The sequence below is a fragment of the Camelina sativa genome, chromosome 1, assembly GCF_030686135.1.
Source record: "Camelina sativa cultivar CO46 ecotype springtype chromosome 1, ASM3068613v1".
Taxonomy (NCBI): domain Eukaryota; kingdom Viridiplantae; phylum Streptophyta; class Magnoliopsida; order Brassicales; family Brassicaceae; genus Camelina; species Camelina sativa.
The window spans coordinates 9379796-9400566 of NC_141880.1; the positions used below are offsets into that span (position 1 = coordinate 9379796).

Here is a 20771-nt window from a genome sequence, read left to right on the forward strand (position 1 = left end):
TAACATTAACATGTAAAATTCTGTAAATAATTTATATTCGACTAAAATTATGTTAAATAACTTATGTTATTCTTATTAACTTTGTTATTCATTATTTATTGATTAATATACATGTTTAATTAATTTCGTTTTTGTTAACACATGTCAAATTTTATTGAGAACACATGTATAATATAATTAGAAAGTATATTGATTTTATTAGTTTTCCTTTTTATTTAGAAAAATAATTTTTTTATATAATATAAACATGTAGAATTCTGTAAATAAAATTAGACACGTGTCATGATCTAATCAATATATTTGACACGTGTCACTATCTTGTTAACGAGTAACTTTGATATTTTTTAATATATAAACATACAAAATTCTGTGAATAAAATTAGATATGTGTCGACATCTAATCAATATATTTGACACGTGTCACGATATTGTTAATTAGTAATTTTGTCAGGTTTATATAATAAAATTGTTAATATTTTATTCTTCATTCAACTAGTTAGTAGCTACATTTTATTCTTAAATAAAAAATTATTATTATTTTGTTAATTGACGAGAGGCATGCAATTGGTGGATTTTACGTAATTTAAATCACGGAAAGTGAAAACGACTCAAAATTGTAACAAGAAATTGATTATGGGAATGTCTGGGCTTTATATACACAGCTATTATATGTATATATGGTCCATACAAACTCATGTACCATCATTGTATGCGTGATAAAAACTGTTAGATAAATAACTCATTAAAAAGAGAAATTTATGAAACTCATCGAAGAAGTGATCATGCTACACGTTAGACTTTGTTACAACCAAAACTATACCCTTCAGTCCTTTCTCTTCAGTTCTCTTTCTCACGGCGACTTTAGTTTGCTCACTTCGTATAATTCCTACGTACCCCAAAGAAAATAAATCAAAATCAAAATTAATCTTAAAAAATACATAAAAACTATTGAGGAAAAGGAAATTATAAATCTTACCAAAATAGAATGAAGTTGGTTTAGAAGTGGAAGGAGCAATGAAATTAGACTTGTTATATCATCTTGGACCATTTGGTGAGTCTCGTCTTTTCCCGCAAGCACATCGATGAATGTGCTGTTGTTTGGAACCAGTTTAAGAGCCACCTTTTCGGACAAACACAAACGCATATATACCACGAATTTGTTTTTAGAATAATTTGTTTTTTTCTATATACTCGAGATGTAATTATTATAGTGAACATTGTAAATAATAATTACCTTAAAAGCGGCAGAAGAGATCCATCCATGCCATGGTTTTATAGTCAAATTATAAGACTCTTCTATGGCTTGTTCCATGTTTTGTGACATGTCCTTCACCAACCGTTGCAATAGCGCTAACGTAAAATCCATCGCTCTAAATAGTTCGGAATTACAATAGTTAACAAAACTATTGTTAGTTCATATTCTTTTTTTTTTGGTTATATTTATTTACATGTACTAATTAAATGATACGTACCTCGTTAGCCAAAGAGCAGCTCTGCTACAGCTTTTAGGTTTCCTAGAGGATCCCTCCTTCGCTTCTTGTCTTAGTATCTCAGCCAAATTTGAGTACAAAAGAGGATCAGATTCCCACATCTTCTCTAGCCTCTATAAACAGAACAGTTTTAAGAAAACAATTATAAAAAAAAAAAAAAAAAAAAAAAAAAAAAAAAAAAAAAAAACTCAATAAACAGAATAGGTTAACAAGTTGATAAGAAAAAAATCAGGTCCATTCAATCGAAGAGACTGTATAACGAAAATGACCCTGAAAGCTACGTAAAGGTGTAGATGGGTCCTCGTGTCGAAAGAGATGAAAAATTCTAGGGCGGCGAGTCGAAACATCAATGGTTTCTAATCATGCTTAATAGTTAATTATACACTGCATCAGGTAACTAGGGAAACATGTAGTACTAGTAGTATTCTTTTTTATTTTCTGAGATAAAAAATGTACTTATATAATAATCTAGAGTGAGTTACGCAAGAGCTTACGAGCATTGAAAATGATGTATGTATATAATATTAATATTATTATAATAGAGACAAAAGTAATTACTTGAATATTTTGATCAATGTCTTGTCGGAGAACAGCCATTGTCGGGCCAATCTTATCTGCAATCAATCAACAAAGTTTCAGGACAACCATTGGAGGAGCTAGTTATGCTTTAATTCAAGAAAACCAAACATTAGCTTAGAGGTAGATTCGTAATAACACAGAAACTCTTTCATGTTAACTAAATAAATAAATAAAAACTTTGATATATTAAGCAAAACAATATTTCTCATTTGGTTTTAGAATAACAAAGTTTATATATTTTAAAAAGAAAAAAAATGGCATAAAAAATTACCAAGAACTTGGACGATTAATTTGCAGAAAGATAGGAGAGGCTTTAAAGGTAAATTGATGATGTTTGTAGTGGCTTCGGTTTCGGTGGTAACTATTGTGGTCTTGGCTATGGAGAGAACAGAGAGTTCTTCAATGGCAGATCCAATCTCTGTCATCTTCTTCTTCTTGGTTGTCTCTTCCATTTCACATCTCTTTCGTTTCATCTTTGTTTGCAATTATTTTATTCTCTACCTTTCTCGACTATGTGTATAATGCCTCTACTTAACCAACATATATAAGGGAGTTCGGCTATTTATAATATAGGAATCGGCTATTGGTTCTCTCTATTTTTGTGTGTTTGAATCCGGGATATTTGTTAATTATATATCCAATAAAATACTACCTATGTACTTAGTAGAAGTTTCCCTTAATTAGATGATAATTTTTTTTATAGATTCTCTTATCGATATGATGGTGATTGGTGACCCCTATGCTTGACCTTGCTATCGTTATTGGTTTTTTATCAGTTTTGTTTATTACTCTTATTTATTTGTTTGGATTGTTTACTTTCCATAATTACACAAATTGTCAGAGAAATTACTCCTACCATTTTATACTTACTCTTATTTTTTGTATTTTATACTTACTCTCTTGAACAAAATTGATGGTTCCAGATTTTCATACATATTAAAAACTGAATTTATTTTTTCAAAATAATTTTTGTATTTTTTAGTAGTCAATTATTGTAAAGAGCCTTGAAAATCTTCAAATAGAAAATGAATGAAGCTTGATACTGTATAGTAGTATATATATGTCAATGACCCAGATAGCGATAATTTGCTATTCCAATGTTGTATAACTACATAAGTTTAGGATCTTGCCATAAACAACCAACTGTTACTAGCAGTGTTTTCAGACCGCGACCCACTCAATCTGCCGGTTTGGGTTTTGCTCTATAACCGTGATGTTAACAAACCGGAAAAACCCGGATAAACTCGGTAAAAGCCGGCGACCCGCCGGACTTTGGGTTTCATTAATCAAACGATTTTAGCATTTTAATTTGAACAGATCTGTTAATTTTTTACCTTTTCTGCAAAATTTGATGAAGAACAATATTCTGGCCGGGTTTGAGTTGAAGTCACGAAGAAGAGGAAAGAGAAGAGACACGTGAGAGAGGGTTAGACAATTAAGACCAACATTACTGGGAGATGCTCTCTCAAATATTCTTATTAAAAAATAATAAAAGGAAGAGAGAAGAGAAAAAAGAAAGAAACGTTTTTTCTAGAGTCACTTGAGAAACGATTCTCAGACCAAACAAGACATGTGTCATTTGTTCAGTGGAACAGAAATTAAAATAATAATAATAGTAATAATTTGTAAAAGAAATATTTTTTTTTTTTGTTTTTTTGAGAAATGTGCAGCCGTTACTTGAGTAATGATGCTCTAATAGGAGAGATAACAAATCATTTTTATTGATTTTATATACTACAAGAATTTATTATTATTATTTGGTTAGATCATCCCATTAGGTCCTAGACATATATGTATATTATATACTGATATATATATACAAATAATATGCTGTCAAATATAAACAAACAAACTAAGAAGAATTAACAATTTTAAATATGATTTAGTTCTATGTAATTAAATTAAACGAGTGAACAATTATTAAAATTTAGAAATAGAAATTTGTTACATATATCAAAAATAAAAGAATAATATTATATTTATAAGATGTATAATATATATAAATAATTAAATATATTTAAATATTATTGACCCGCGGTCGAACCGGGTTGACCCAATGAACCGGTGACCCGATAGTTTTCCCGGTTTAGCATCCGGTTCGGGTTTCAAAACATTGGTTACTAGTTACTACTCCCTTGTTTTATAATATAAAATATTTTAGAGAAGATTTTTTGTTTTATAATATAAAATGTTTTCAAATTTTTATGTTACTTTTAAATTAGTTTAATATTTACTATTTTGCAGTCTTGTTTATGAGTGGACTGGTTGAACCAACTTATAGTAATCATTTCTTAATTTATGTGTTTTCACTTAAAACATGGAGTAGTAATTAGTTTGCAACTCTAGCAGTAAGATCTTGCATTTAATTTAATTTATTGAGTGGAGGAAAAAGAGAAATGGTCTCATGTTCCAAAATAGACAATGCTGATTCCCAGAAACATAATTACCAAGGTTCTTGTGGATTTCGATAGAAAGGATTTATGCAAGAAACATCAATATAAAATTCTATAAACAACTCAGCTCGAATACGCGCGTTATAGTAACGTTAATGATGCAATACATACCGTTGAACAGAAGGCAATATTCTCAACGTCTAATAAGCTAAGTATCATTGTTTTTAGATGGCTCTAAGGAGTCATAAGATGGCATTGGATGGTCTATATATACACATTCGATAGCCAAAACCCAAAAGTTCGATACTTCCTCTGTCTCATAAAGATTTGTTTAGAAATTTTAACACATTTTAAAAAAACAATGATTAGTGAGTTTAAATATATTTTTTTTCTTTAACTAAAAAAATAGTATTTAATTTTAAACCAATAACAATTCAAAATTTTAAATATTTTCAATGATTACTTCTTAAAATTTACAAAATATCAATATTTGTGCGACTAAAAAATATCCCAAAACATCAATTTTTATGAGAGATAGGAAGTATTTATTAAACCAACATACCATAATTAAGTCCGTTACTCCTTTTGAACCAAAGAGGTAGAATATATAATACCTCGATTTACGAAAAATAGTGTGCACATAAAAATTTAGTATTATCTTGATGCACTGCTAAAAAAATTTAAAATGTTAAATGTAGTCTCATAATGAGACTCTCATTGATCTGACTATGTTTTCTAGAAAATATTACCGTCCTCAAAAATTATATGGCAAATGAAATCATAAATGGCTTACTTAACTCGTGATCCTAAAATCCTAGTATTTGGCAATTTTGCAGCTCGAAAATTTAAAATCATATAACTTTGATACATATAAATAAATAAACCGATAGTTGGTTGCCATGTTACAGACCTCTAGATAGAGACCAATATATATATTTGTGATTGTCATTGATCAATACTCTCTCTCTTCCATAATATAAAATGTTTTGAAAAAAAAAATATTTCATTTCACAAATATTTTATAAAATTTATGGAGATTTTTGATGTACTAATTATTTTTAAAATTACTGGGTCTTTTAATGATAATTAAATTGTAATTTAACTAATTATTAAATAATATTATTCTTGTAACGTCCTGACCGCCACATTTTAGTGGGTTTCATGTCCAACTCCAGTCCATGGGTCCACTTTCTTTAATGTTCCTCACCTCCTCTCACTAGGTCTGTGAGCCCACCCATATCCGACGGTCAGTTTGCTACGTCCAGGAAGCTTTAAAGACTTGTTACCGTCCCTACAAACCACCATGTGATATTTCCATGTGTTTTGTCCTCACTTGCATAGTTCCGACAGTCACTTCCCGGAAGGTCACCCATCTTGAGACTACTCCAGCATAAGCACACTTAATTGTGGAGTTCTCTCAAGCCCCTTGACCGAAAAGATAAGTGCACTTTGGTGACATAGGTGGCCAAATCAATTCTTTTAAACCCTCCGCAAGTCTCTGAAACCGGGATGTCACAATTCACCCCCACTAACAGATCGCAACGTCCTCGTTGCGCACCAAAACCGCTACCCCCAATGGTGTGAGCCCACTCGACTCCACTCGTCTGGGTTCGGCTCTGATACCACTTGTAACGCCCCGACCGCCACATCTTAGTGGGCCTCATGTCCAATCCCAGTCCATGGGCCCACCTTCTTTAATGGGCCTCACATCCTCTCACTAGGCACGTGAGCCCATCCATATCCGACGGCCGGTTTGCTATGTCCGGGAAGCTTTAAAGGCTTGTTACCGTCCCTACAAATTACCACATGATCTTTCCCTGTGTTTTGGCGTCACTCGCACAGTTCTAACAATCACTTCCCGGAAGATCACCCATCATGAGACTACTCCAACATAAGCACCTTTAACTGTGGAGTTCTCTCATAACCCTTGACCGAAAAGATAAGTGCACTTTGGTGACATAGGTGGTCAAATCAATTCTTTTCAACCTTTCCCTCTCTAAAACTGGGGTGTCACAATTCTAAAAAAAAAAATCTCACCTCCAAGAAACAAACACCATTTGACTCTTATTAACTCATACAATTTGCTTATATAAAATGAATTTGATAGATCATAGAAACGAGAATTACAAGAGGTTGGGGATTTTGTTAAATGGACCTCCTCCCACTCTCTAGAATTAACCCACAAATTTCTCGATATTCCTCTTTAACACTCTCAGACCTTATATATTATATAGTCCTAGACTAAAGAAATAATCTAAACCAACTATGGTTAACTCTCACAACAAACTTTAGTAAATATTACTATACATTTTCACTGCTTCTATCGTTGACCTACTGTAAACCTCATTTGGCTCAATAATAAAACCTTTCTCATAAATTTTTCAAACTTTCAATTACCAAGGCAAGAACTCTCGTTTATTTATTGTATTCGACCAAAAAAAAGAAATCGTGAATAGCTTTTTAAAAACAATTAATAGAGTAATTTACATATGTACATCATCAAATACAACCCCACATGTTAATAATACTAAGGAATAACCATAAATTTGGTTAGATTCCGATTTTCTTTGATTTGGTGTCTCGTGTTAATAAGTTTCAGTCTTTGTTATTTTATTGTTTAGGTCTACTTTGCTTTTCTTTTTTTCAGTTTTGGCATAAAAATTTCTCACCTCGAAATTACGATTATCCGTCAGTTTTAAAATTGGGCACAATAAGTATTATACGTCGGAAAAAAAAAGAAGTATTAGACGTCGTCCCCATATCAGTTTTGAAAACATAGGTATTCATCGTCAAAGTAAATAACAAGTACTAGTATAATTTAGATATTTACGATAAAAGTTAAATAATAAGTAACCAAAAAAATTAATACCTTGTTTGTTTTATAAGTTACTCGTTCTTGTTATTATTAGATATAAATTAATCAACAAGTAACTGCAAAACATTCGAAAATAATTTACAAGTAGCAAATAATAAGATAAGGGAAATAACTTATAAGTCCATCATTCTTTAACAAAGTACTTAAAATCAAGGATAGTCGCTTTCAACGAGTCAAATACAAGTACATTGTTACTCGTACAAGTGAAATCAAACAACAAGCATCTCTAAAAAAAGAGGGTAATTTGTCTTGTGCCCACCCCTAGCTATAGCCGGCTTAGTTTGCAAGGTTATTTCGTTAACTACCAACCTTGTATTTTGTATTATTTTATTTTTAATATCAAATTTCTAGATGACAAAAAAAGAAGAAGAAAAAAACCATGAAAGTATACGTTCCGACGACATCAATTTAGCGGCGAACCCGATTGTTTTGACAATGTTCTCGAAGTCAAAATAAAGTCTCCTTTGCAATCGCCGATATTGGCTAGAGTGAATTTGTATTACTCCTTTACCGGTCCGATCAAATCTTTCTTTATGATAGTATCGTCGATATATTTCTCTTCTTTCTTTTTGTCGTGTTTCTTCCTTTTTCTTTGTTTCCCAAATGCCTTTCTAATTTTTAGTATTATTATAGTTATCAAACATATGAACGTACAGATATTAATCATAGAAATGTCGTATATATATAAATAAGATTGTCAGTTAAATCCCTTAATTGAATGGTCGCTTTGCCAAACGAAGTATTCTCCAGAATCTATCGTACATGCTGATGGGTAAGGCACTCCGATGTAGAGATTAGTGGGACGAATCGTTTTGCTTTTTATTATTATTTTAAGTACATTTTCTAAGTTAAGAATATGGTGTGCATAATTTCAAGCCCCTCTCAATCTCATCCTTATTCATGAATGGCCAACTACTAATCATTTTTACAAGTTTAACATGAACAAGTTCCGTTTATATATATCTTTTTATCTATAAGTCAGCTAATGATTAAACTTTCTTGTTTTAGAATTATTATTTTCTGTATAGAATAAGAATTACTTAAGTCTTCTATAGGTAACGGTCTACTCTGTGTTTATTCAGACCATAGGGTCACAAATCACGACGTAGATTCTAAAAGTAGGATATTATTACTTAAATACAGAAATGGATTTTAGTCCTTACTTACTGATAATCATTAATTTATCTTTTTTAAACTACATATTATATTCGCCATGTTTTTTTTGTTTTTGGGATCAAAATCGCCATGTTGTTAAGGGTATCTTTTCCCCTCTAAATTATGAGAGTGATTATTTAACGCTTACGTGAGTTTTGTTATACCCATTCGTACTACATGATTATGGGTTCCATTTATAAATGTACAGTCGTGTTAACGTTACTTTTATAAGTGAAAAACTTTGTGAGTGTTCCTATTAACAACATCCGTTATGGAGTTGGTTACCAAACAAGGAGTTGCTTCTTTAATGTTCAGGAGGTATTGTCGTCTGTGAAAACTGAAAACTACATAGGTGAGTTTCCTTGTGCTACAAAAATTGATGTTATCTGCATATTCCACATAGGGGTATATAAGTTTTTCCTTACCTGGAAAGAGTGAGATTAAATAAGTAGATCTTTTTTGTTTCTTGCACAAAAACGAGATAAGAATAAAAACAAGTTATCCATCCCTTGATCAATCGTAGGCATAAACAAGTCAAAGCCGAGTTGGTGGCCAAACCAACCTCATTGAAATGTAAGCTACTAGTGGTTCTTAGCTGTCAAGTTGTGAAAGGCTTCTGTAGATTTTAACTCAAAGACCAATGAGATTAGTTATAAATGATTAATGTATAACTATATTATGAGTATTCTCTATTCTGTGGTGCTAAAGTTTTCATTTAAACTAAACTACATGACATTAATTAAATAAGTTGCACACAATTTTATAACTAAAACTGTGTGATTGTTTTTACCAAAACACTACTAATCCATCATTATTATTTACAGTAAATCCACTATCATATATAGTTATCTCCTATATATTAATAGAGAAGCATTTTGAAAAAAATGCTGAAGTGTCGTCACTAGAGAGCTTCACACATTTTTTAGCAATTTAATCTCATTTGGTAATACTATTTACAATATATGTCATTATATGTTTAACCAAAAAATAATAATAGAAGATGTTAAGTTTCACTATTTTTACATGTACTATATTTTGTTAACGTGTACTTTTAAAAACTTTTAAAATGTAATAGCTAATTTTATTCGTAAAAATAGTTATTCATTATATAATATACAAATTTTTTTCCCGAACACTAAAAAAAAATATGAACGAAAAAATCAGCAAATTAAAATACAAATTTGAACTTAATAGTATTCATATCTTTACATTTTATGTAAATGCATATTTTTTTTTTTCACAAATGTAAATGCATATTATACTTCTTAAAAATTCCAAAATTTTTAATATTTTTTTTATCTATTCATTTGTCCTGTTTCAATAAATTGGTTTTAAAATCACAAAAAGACATGTTGCCATAAATAGTAATATTTTATCAATATTTTCTCGACTACGTAAAAACTTTTTCACGTTTAAAGATTTTAAACAAAATAAACGAAAATTTGAATTAAAAATACTTTAATTACATATTACGTTTAACACAAACGAATATTAATTCAATAATTATAATTTACCCATAATAATTTTATTTAAATTAATTTATTTCACACATGATGCATGTTGTTACCTAGTTCTATTTTATCTGTGTATATCTCCTAGAAGAAGGGAGACAACGATTATATATAGAACTAAGATAAGTAAACTAGTTTGGAAAGAGGATGAATAATTTATTTATCTTTTCGAATATTGCCAGATATAAACCACAAGCTTCCCCATGCCATTACTAATTTTATATAGTGCGAATAGTACTCGAGATTCATTACATTTAGCTCTATTTTAAAAACTTTGGACCGTTTACTAACAATTAACAATAGTAAGTGGAGCATCGGGTTGTAATGTGACAGTGTGACACGTATCCGTCTCCTATTGAGTCCACACATTTTGTTAACAATCACAGTTGAATATAGTCGTCTATAATTACAACTCTAGAACTTGATTCTATTATAAATGATAACTACATCATTCACAATGAGCAAATAATAATTACTGACATCATTTGGATAGCAAGCGTTTCCACATGCTAAAGATTTTACGAATCACGACTCACGAGCGACAGTTCTCCTTATAATTTTTTTTTGTAAAACTGTGAATTTTCATTAAAAAAACTCCATTATAGTGATTTACAATAGCTTTGAATACAAGAGATAACCTTTGCCACACAAAAAATTAAAAGACATAGGAAATCTGATAAAGAAACAGGAGGAAATATATATCCCAGCTTCCTCTGTTTTTAATATCCGTACTTCAACCAGTCATGTAGTAGCCTTTTGAAATTTTTTCTGTGGCTCTTTGGAAGTATGGCATCACGGATCTGTCGATCTAGCTGTTTGAACAGGATGTGAGAGGGTGTTGATTGGTTGTTGTCGAGGCGTGCATTCCTCTTAATCCATATAGTATTAGATAGTTGCTTGTGCCACTAACCTCCTTAGAGTTTGGGTGCCGTTCGCATCAGGCATGTCCAACCAAGTTGAGAAGGCACTCCAAGTGTGAAAAACAAAAGGACATCATACCATGTTTACGGTAGATCATTTTGTTTTTAAAGTATAGAATTTCAACGAACTATTCTTTTAGCATCATGTTAGAAATCTAATAATTTGCATAATTTCGTATTTTCTAGAAATCTAACATCATATATATATATATATATATATATATATATATATACCTTAGGTAAAAGTACTAATAAATTATTAATCAATCACTGCATCAAAAGGATTCTATGCAATCGAACACGATCGATCAGTAATTTATAGTTTTTCTTATATAATATATACACATAATTGGGGACTATAAATTCTGCAAATATATCTCTTACAACATAAAATAAAACTGAACAAGTTTTCTATAGTAAAAATGAATTCAAGAAAGATTAAAATCCGCAAAATATATAACATTAATTTTCAATCTACCCTTATTGTAGAAGAGTAATTATTTATATAACCACTTTTTATTAAATGTTAATTTTAATTTTAAAATTAACATTACTTATATAACCACTTTAATGTTAAAAAGGTTTTTAACCACTGGACTAAATAATGTTAAAAAAAAATTAACCACTAGACTAAAAAGTGGTTATATAAGTAATGTTACTCCAGAATTTTTTCAAAAATTTTGCTCAGTTCAAATGCATATTCAATTCCAACTAATAAAAGCTCTCTTCACATATTACATAGTATCGATCGATTATTTTAGTTTTTTTGTCTAACTGTTTAGTATTGGAAGCTATGTAATTTATTTACTATAAACAATAACTTTTTTAAAATATGAAATATAAATAAATTATTTATCTTAGACACAGCTAACAAAACTTAATATATATTTAATTACAAAATGTTACATATTTTACTATATTAACTGTAAACCCTATTACCGCGTGGGACATTTCTTAGTTTCAATAATTTGAGATGGCCTTGAATATATATATTTCATATATACAGAAATAAACATTTTACCAAGGATTTTTTTCCGTAAGCCAGTTTACAAATTCAGAGGAAGAAACTGTATATGTTTAAGATGGAGAGTTCAATCATAGACTTTACGATTTAGGTACCTCTTTTCGTTCAGATAAATGCATGTTTATTTTGTGTTGCTGCTCTTAATAACTTAATAAATTATAGTCAATTATTAATTATTATTCTTTCTTTTTTGTGCACGTTTGTTTAGTCAATTACAGTATTATTTACTATTCATTGTTCATTTAATCTAGTGACTTGTGACTTGTGAGATTATTCATGCTAGAATACAAATAGCTATTCAATAAATATGGTAAATGCTTTTCAGGTTTGTGACGAAGTGTTAAGAGTAAATATATATACACACAAACACACACAATTTGAGATACTATTTAAGAAAATATGCTTATCAGCAAGTCAAGCCGGCTACATAAAAATAATATTAGTGATGAAAACTATTAATTAGTACTATTTGAAAAGAACTAGTGAACTAAAAATGAAGATAAACTAATTGTTCTAGGGTTCTGCTTTGATCTGGGTGGTAGGTTGTACGGCATGCAAGGATATGAACAAAAGGAACCTAGAACAATACAAGGTTCTAGGCAATGTTTTGAAACCCGAACCGGATGCTAAACCGGGAAAACTATCGGGTCACCGGTTCATTGGGTCAACCCGGTTCGACCGCGGGTCAATAATATTTAAATATATTTAATTATTTATATATATTATACATCTTATAAATATAATATTATTCTTTTATTTTTGATATATGTAACAAATTTCTATTTCTAAATTTTAATAATTGTTCACTCGTTTAATTTAATTACATAGAACTAAATCATATTTAAAATTGTTAATTCTTCTTAGTTTGTTTGTTTATATTTGACAGCATATTATTTGTATATATATATATATATCAGTATGTAATATACATATATGTCTAGGACCTAATGGGATGATCTAACCAAATAATAATAATAAATTCTTGTAGTATATAAAATTAATAAAAATGATTTGTTATCTCTCCTATTAGAGCATCATTACTCAAGTAACGGCTGAACATTTCTCAAAAAAACAAAAAAAAAATATTTCTTTTACAAATTATTACTATTATTATTATTTTAATTTCTGTTCCACTGAACAAATGACACATGTCTTGTTTGGTCTGAGAATCGTTTCTCAAGTGACTCTAGAAAAAACGTTTCCTTCTTTTTTCTCTTCTCTCTTCCTTTTATTATTTTTTAATAAGAGTATTTGAGAGAGCATCTCCCAGTAATGTTGGTCTTAATTGTCTAACCCTCTCTCACGTGTCTCTTCTCTTTCCTCTTCTTCGTGACTTCAACTCAAACCCGGCCAGAATATTGTTCTTCATCAAATTTTGCAGAAAAGGTGAAAAATTAACAGATCTGTTCAAATTAAAATGCTAAAATCGTTTGATTAATGAAACCCAAAATCCGGCGGGTCGGTTAATTAAGGCGGGTCGCCGGCTTTTACCGAATTTATCCGGGTTTTTCCGGTTTGTTAACATCACGGTTATAGAGCAAAACCCAAACCGGCATATTGAGTGGGTTGCGGGTTAACCGGTTCGACCGGCCGGTCCGGTCCGGTTCTGAAAACACTGGTTCTAGGTAATTAGCCATACAAACCTAGAACCTAAAACGGCATCAGCTGTAAATGTGTTGTTTAAAAAACGATTTGCATGGCTAATTTTGTGCCAATTTATATATTTAGAGTAATTTGTTATTGAATATGAATTAATTTGAGAGCTTATTTACTTTCAACAGTATATATAATACAAAAACCAACCCTTGCCATATTTTTTTGGAATAAAAAACTTGCATCATCTCTAACATCACTTGAAACAATTAATACAGTAGCATGTGTTAGTTAGTTAAAGTTATTTTTCTCAAAAAACTTGAAGAATTGGTAACCAAGTTTCAAAAGTTTTCAAAATAACAAACCCACCATCGGACGAGAATGGAGTCTATAGAGACGACCAACGGATGGTGGGGGTTTGGACGTTTAGACGTTACACACTTTCTAGAACATTATTTTAGATATAACCAATGCATTCAAATTAATAATGCATTCAAAAAGCATGAATAATTGATCCTGGACTTTTAACCACGTACATCGTTTGATTAAAAACCAAGAATAATTGATAAATAAAGATGAGAATTGAGTTTTTTTTCCACATAGGGCATGGATATATCGTGCAATGGTTCAGACATGCTAGGGTTGTTTGAAAGGTTTAGCTACTAAATACACGTAATACTATAATATAACGTTAAGCGGTCACACACATGGATCAAGATAATTGTGGGCCTTGTGGCATCCCAAACACGAATTAATTTATCATAATTCTTTTATCTCTTAATCTATCATAGTGTTATATATTAACAGTTTTCCAACAGTGATCTTTATATTACTGTAAATTTATCTCTACCTCATAGAAAATTATAGAATAAAGATAAGTAAGAAATAGTTCCGACTTCCGAGAGATAATGAAATTGTTTTAATTTTGCGAATGAAATCAGATATGTACCAAAGCTGTCATATTATTTACTGTTTCTCCATCGTGATCTTTACATTAATCTAATCTATAACCTCCTAGAAGAAGGGAGTCAGACAATTGTACAATTAATATAATTAAATTAGAAGTTAGTTTGGATAGACACAAAAATTATTTAACTTTTTCGATTACTGCCAGATATGTCACAAGCTTCCCATGTCATTTATAATTTTTATTTTGTGTGAGAAGTGAAGATTCTTTACACTTAATTTTTAGTTTTTGATTTTTGGTTTTTAAATTATATATGTACCGTACGTTTACTAGCTTATACTAATTTAACAAAAACAATATTGTAAAAGTGGATCATCGATCATGTGATACGTATCCGTCACCAATTGCGTCACTACATTTTTCTTAAAAACGAGATATGATATTTCATATATGTCGAACAGACAAAACTAACTTACGGATATGTCCTGTACGTATAACACAATACGGGCATATCATTAATCCAAATTATATACGAGGTTGTTTGATCATAAACCCCCTCTTGATATCTTATAATGGATATGGATATATGTCATTTGACTAAGTATCTGCATGGTCATCTAAATATCTAATCACAGGTGTATGAGATTATTTAGGCTAAAAGATTCAGATAGTTATTGATGAATAGAAAAGGTAAATGAGTTTTAGGCTCGACATGCATGGTCTACATGCTTATGAGTTATGATGGAAATATGTCATGTAACTTAATTTACTTACTTAAGTTTACCAAAAAAAAAACTTAATTTACTTAAAGGATCTCTGCACTGGTCATATAACCAGATAGTTGTTAAGTAAAAGAGCTAGGTAAATGGAGTTTAGAGGTTGTAATGATTTTTAGAGTACATATAATATAATATATAGACTATAGTTAGTGCTCCATTGAAAATGCTATTTAAGAAATATTAAATATGCTTATAAATTAAAGAAGTCAAGCCGGCTAATATAAAAATGATATATCTGAGAGACGATATTGTATTTTATACTAGTTGAAAATCTACTTAATTAAAAATGATGATAAAACAAGTTACGTTGTTCTAGGCCTAGGGCTTGATGTGCTTGGTAGGTCGGTAAGGCATGCATGGATGATCAATAGAATCTTCTTACTTTCGTCATAATCGAATATACGCTGTACCCCATGAAAAAAAAACTTCAGAATGAGATTATATTTTTCTAAATATTTACTGTTTTAGACTAAAAATGTACGGAAGATATAGTAATATTAGCTCAGTCCACGTTCGTTAGAGATACTGGTATTGGCGTGGTGGTGGTGTGGTGCCAAGGGACCTTTGATAAGATTAACAATTAACAGCTGGAAAAAGTTTTGAGGATTATAGAGGCTGTTAAGGCTCTAACCTTGTAAACTAAAACAACCCTGGTGATGTTGGGAGGATTTCTTAAATCAAACACTGGAAAGCAATGAAGCAAATTAAATTACATGTCTTAGTTAAATTCCTTTATCTCTCTTGTCTTATTCTTTGTTTTGTTTCTTGTACCAACAAAGACATAAGCGTTTAGGAAGCGAGTAAAGAGAAAAAGCCTTAATTGTCTACATTTTGTTATTGATCACCAAAGATAGTTCTTACAAGACACAACACACACATACTTACACTACACTCAGTTACTTGGACTCTAGACTTAACAACTACTAGTACTAGAGATCACTTTAAACGCCAACAACTCTTAAAACTTTGATTAGCTAGACATTATAACCAACAAGACACTCTTTCCTACTAGCATAGTTAAACTAAAGACTCTCATTGCTTCTTGTCTTGTCCTTTGCTCACTTGCTGCTCCTCTTCTTCTTTGTGGGTTCCATAATTTAACCAAAGTCACCAAAAAACACAATTGTTAAGTGGGCTTAGATATGTTAATGGCCCAGTAACTTCTTAACCCAAAAACGAAACAACTTTTCCCCTAGTAGTTGACTTGATCCATATCAACCTCTTGTGCGATTTCCACTTTGTTGTTTCTTTTCCTTTCTGTGATGTCTTTATTTTCATCACACTGATTCATTTTTCTCCTTGTGTAAGACTGATCAAAATGGTCACACTTCAACGTTCAACCCCCACCTTGAAATTCATTAAAACAGAGGACGAAGAAGTCTCACAAGTGTATGAAAAAGTGAAGGATTCAGAGGAATGAAGATGAGGTTGAGTTTGACGAAGATTTTACTGTAGATATGTGACACTAACATAACTCATTAGAGCAAGATTAATGGGGTTCATATATTGAGGATCTTATATACTGTTTGATTTTTTTAAGAATTAATTGTGTATTGTTTTGTAAATAAGAATTCATGATAGATGATGATGAAGATTTTTTGTTATAATATAAGAGGGATGAATACCACCTCAAGGCAACAACAACTCAAAAGTTGGATTTTGTCTCAAAGACCTCTCATAAGAGGCATTTTGGAAACGCACGTTCAAGAGGCTAACGCGGTAAGTATTTTGTCTACTACTTTCCCAGGATGGAGATATGAATTAAACTACTCTCTCACTGCTCCTAATGGGAGGATATGGGTAGTATGGGATCCCTCTATTAAGGTTTTTATATACAAGAAGACGGATCAGATGATCACTTGCGGTGTTTTTTATCCTTCTTCAAATCAGTCATTCTCAGTAACTTTTGTATATGCCCGGAACTGCATGGTCGCAAGACGTCAGATTTGGGCTTTATTGGAGGAGCAACATCAGTACAATAGCCAGCAAAACCATCCATGGCTGATTTTAGGAGACTTTAACCAAATTCTCCGAGCTCAGGACCATTTTTCTCTCTTTCCCTATCCGTTGCCTCTCCAAGGAATGGCAAAATTTCAGAGCTGCATTGATAACTGCGAATTGATAGAGTTGAGTGGAAGAGGAGCGAATCACACTTGGTACAACAATCAGGATTCCAATCCCATCACAAGAAAGCTGGATAGGACTCTTATCAATGAAGCTTGGCTGACTGCTCATCCTCAATCTAATGCATTATTTGATGCCCCGGGTGGATCTGATCACTCCCCCATACTAGTGACTACAACCATTGATATAGAAAGAAGAAAAGTTCCATTTAAGTTCTATAATCTTTTCACAACTCATCCAGATTATCCCGACTTACTTGACAATGCATGGTCTTCTCCAGTTGTTCGAGGTACGTCAATGTATGAACTTTGTCAGAGGCTTAAAGCGGTTAAAGTGGGATGTAAAGAGTTTAACAGAAAGAACTTCAGTAACATTCAAGCCAGAACTACGGAGGCCCATGAAGCTCTAATTCGAATACAGGCTCAAATCTTGTCAACTCCGTCTCAGATGAGGTTTCACGAGGAAAAGGAACTCAAGAAAAAATGGTTATTCCTCTCTGCGGCTGAGGAGTCCTTCCTAAAACAAAAGTCTCGGATAAGATGGTACTCGAAGGGGGACTCAAATACTGGTTTCTTTCACAGATCAGTTAAGGCTAGACAAGCAAGGAATAAGATTTGCTCATTATTGAATGATCAAGGACAGCGGATTATGGAAGTGAGTCAACTTAAAAACATGGTTCTCGACTTCTACCAGAATTTGCTTGGTACTCCAAACTCCACGGTACAAACTCTGTCAATTGAAGAAATCCAGACTCTCACCACCTTCAGATGCAGCAATGAACTAGGTTCCACTCTTCAGGCCATTCCTTCCCCAGACGAAGTGACGTATGCTTTGTTCTCCCTACCTCGTAATAAGGCTCCAGGTCTCGATGGTTTCACATCGGACTTCTTCATCAGTTCTTGGGCAACGGTGGGATCCAGTGTTATAGCAGCAGTCATAGAATTCTTTGTTACGGGGAAGCTGCTTAAGCAGGTGAATGCCACTATTACTGCTCTCATTCCTAAGACAGTCACGTCGGAACGGCTTGGGGATTTCCGACCAGTCTCTTGCTGCAACACCATTTACAAGATAATATCTCAGATCCTAGCAAAGAGACTGAAATTGTTCACTAATCATGCTATTCAAAGGAATCAAGCTGCTTTCATCAGAGGGAGGCTTCTTTGCGAGAATGTCCTATTAGCATCAGAACTAGTGTCTGATTTTAATAAGGAAGGACCAGTTACTAGAGGCTGCCTCCAAATAGACATATCCAAGGCCTTCAACAATGTAGACTGAGAATTCCTGACCAATATTCTGCGAGCCCTTGACCTTCCGGAAGTATTCATCAACTGGCTTGTTACCTGCTTTACAACACCATCCTTTTCAGTTGCTCTTAATGGAGAGCTTATAAGATATTTTCCTGGAAAGAAGGGATTGAGACAAGGAGATTCCATTTCGGCTCCACTTTTCGCTCTGATGATGGACATTTTATCGAAGCAATTGGATTTGTCTGCCAATCAAGGAAGGTTCATGGTTCATCCATTGTGCCAGGACCCTTTGATCACTCACTTAAGCTTCGTAGATGATCTATTGGTATTTTTTGATGGAACAAAATCCTCTTTGTTGGAAATTTTAGAGATATTAACTCAATTCAAAAAGGTCTCTCGACTTGGAGTCAATTTGCAGAAGTCTTGTCTGTTTCTTGATGGTGACAATAGGACATTTATTAGCGATATGGCATCCAGGCTCAACCTCTCTCATGGATCCTTACCAGTCAGATATCTTGGTGTGCCTCTTATCACACAAAAGCTCTCTGAATCAGATTATCAGTCATTAATTGATAAAATCAAAGGCATGATTTCTGGGTGGATGCATCGACACCTCTCCTTCGCCAGGAGACTACAACTCCTTCATTTGGTAATAAATAGTACCATCAATTTCTGGACATCAGTCTTCTTATTGCCGAACAAGTGCCTTGATCATCTAGAGAGACTCTGTAGTGCCTTTTTGTGGAAGGGAGTAGCAGAATCTTCTAGGGGTGCTAAGGTCTCTTGGGAGATTGTATGTCAGCCAAAGTCAGCTGGTGGACTTGGTTTGAAAAGATTAGTTCATTGGAACAAAATCTTCGGTCTGAAGTTAATCTGGCTCCTTTTCTCTCAAGATGGTTCTCTTTGGGTCTTTTGGGTTAAGATTCATCTGATCCGAGGTCGTTGCTTCTGGACTGCTGATTTTAGACCAACAGGAAGCTGGTTATGGCGGCGACTGGTTAAGTTGCGAGTCTTGGCTCGTCCATTCGTCTATTCCCATATCGTTTTTGGGGTTGATACTCTCTTTTGGCATGAGAACTGGACAGGTTTAGGTCCACTACTTGATATTATTGGTGATAGTGGCCCACAAATAACTGGAATTAGAATCTTATCCAGCGTTTCTGAAGCTGCTTCGAATGGTCAGTGGATGCTTCCAAGAGGAAGGAACTCTCAAGTTCAACTTCTTAGAAGCTGCCTGCAGGACTGCTCTCCTCCAACTTCTACGGAAGATAATGATATATTCAGCTGGAATCTTACCCCAGACCAGACGCAAGGTATCTTCTCTTCGAAGAGAACGTGGAATCACGTTCATCTGCCTGGCCCGAATGTGATATGGTACAAACAGATTTGGTTCAAGGAAGGGATACCAAAGATGGCTTTCATGGCCTGGCTAACAGTTCTAGACAGGCTCACTACAAGGGATCGCATGAGGCGTTGGAATTTGCAGGTTCCGGCTTCTTGCCTTCTCTGTTTTACAGGAAATGAGTCAAGGGATCACCTATTCTTCCAATGCTCTTACTCCAAAGCTCTTTGGCTTGATTTTTTTGCTCACCTAGCGCCTCCGTCATCATCAACATTCACCGGTTATCTCAATTGGATTAAGAATCCTACCACAAATAGGAAACTTAATCTAATTTGTAAGCTGTTGTTCCATGCCCTACTCTATACAATCTGGATGGAGAGAAATGCAAGGATACACACAACTTCATTTCGCTCAACGGAAAGGCTGAGAAAGGAGATCCAACTCATTTTAAGAAGGAGACTCATTGGACTCGATAACACGACCATCCTCTCATCAAATCACTCAAGCTTGATTCAAGACACTTATCTCTATCATTGGTTTGCTAACTTCCAACCGGGTTAATCACTTGTTCTACTTCTGGTGTTATTGTTGGTATTTCTTACTCTTTCCTCCTTTTTCGCTCATTGCTCACTTTTGAGAATTTGACTGATTGTACTGATATTTTTTCAAATATATATAATCGGTTTCTATTTAAACAAAAAAAAGAACTCATGATCTCTTAGTTAAAATTTTCTCTTCCAATAGTAAGTTCTAATTTTGGGTCTCTTATTTTTGAAAAAATTGTTTTTTAAAATTTGAAAATTTTAAATAGAATAAAAGTAGTATAAATGTG

The 20771-nt window shown here is 32.6% G+C and overlaps 1 protein-coding gene across 2 annotated transcripts; it reads right to left on the reverse strand.

Annotated features, from left to right (window-relative positions):
* Window positions 1-612: 612 nt before the first annotated feature.
* Window positions 613-2810, reverse strand: LOC104786329 (glycolipid transfer protein 3). 2 transcript variants are annotated; one of them, XM_010511702.3, is made up of 6 exons: window positions 2341-2810; window positions 2049-2104; window positions 1473-1603; window positions 1235-1370; window positions 977-1120; window positions 613-886 (listed from the first exon to the last, which is right to left on the reverse strand). In XM_010511702.3, the coding sequence occupies exons 1-6, from the start codon at window positions 2540-2542 to the stop codon at window positions 851-853; spliced, it is 705 nt and encodes a 234-aa protein (XP_010510004.1). In that variant the 5' UTR covers window positions 2543-2810; the 3' UTR covers window positions 613-850. The 2 variants fall into 2 exon arrangements, with proteins under 2 accessions (XP_010510004.1, XP_010510011.1); XM_010511709.3 differs by lacking the exons at window positions 2049-2104; window positions 2341-2810 and adding an exon at window positions 1760-1959.
* Window positions 2811-20771: the final 17961 nt, after the last annotated feature.

Coding starts and splice junctions, on each gene's coding strand:
- LOC104786329 (XM_010511702.3), bottom strand. CDS start 2,542: ATGAAACGAAAGAGATGTGAAATGGAAGAGACAACCAAGAAGAAGAAG. Junction 2,105..2,340: donor ATTAATCGTCCAAGTTCTTG/GTAATTTTTTAT, acceptor GATTGATTGCAG/ATAAGATTGGCCCGACAATG. Junction 1,604..2,048: donor ACATTGATCAAAATATTCAA/GTAATTACTTTT, acceptor TTCTGTTTATAG/AGGCTAGAGAAGATGTGGGA.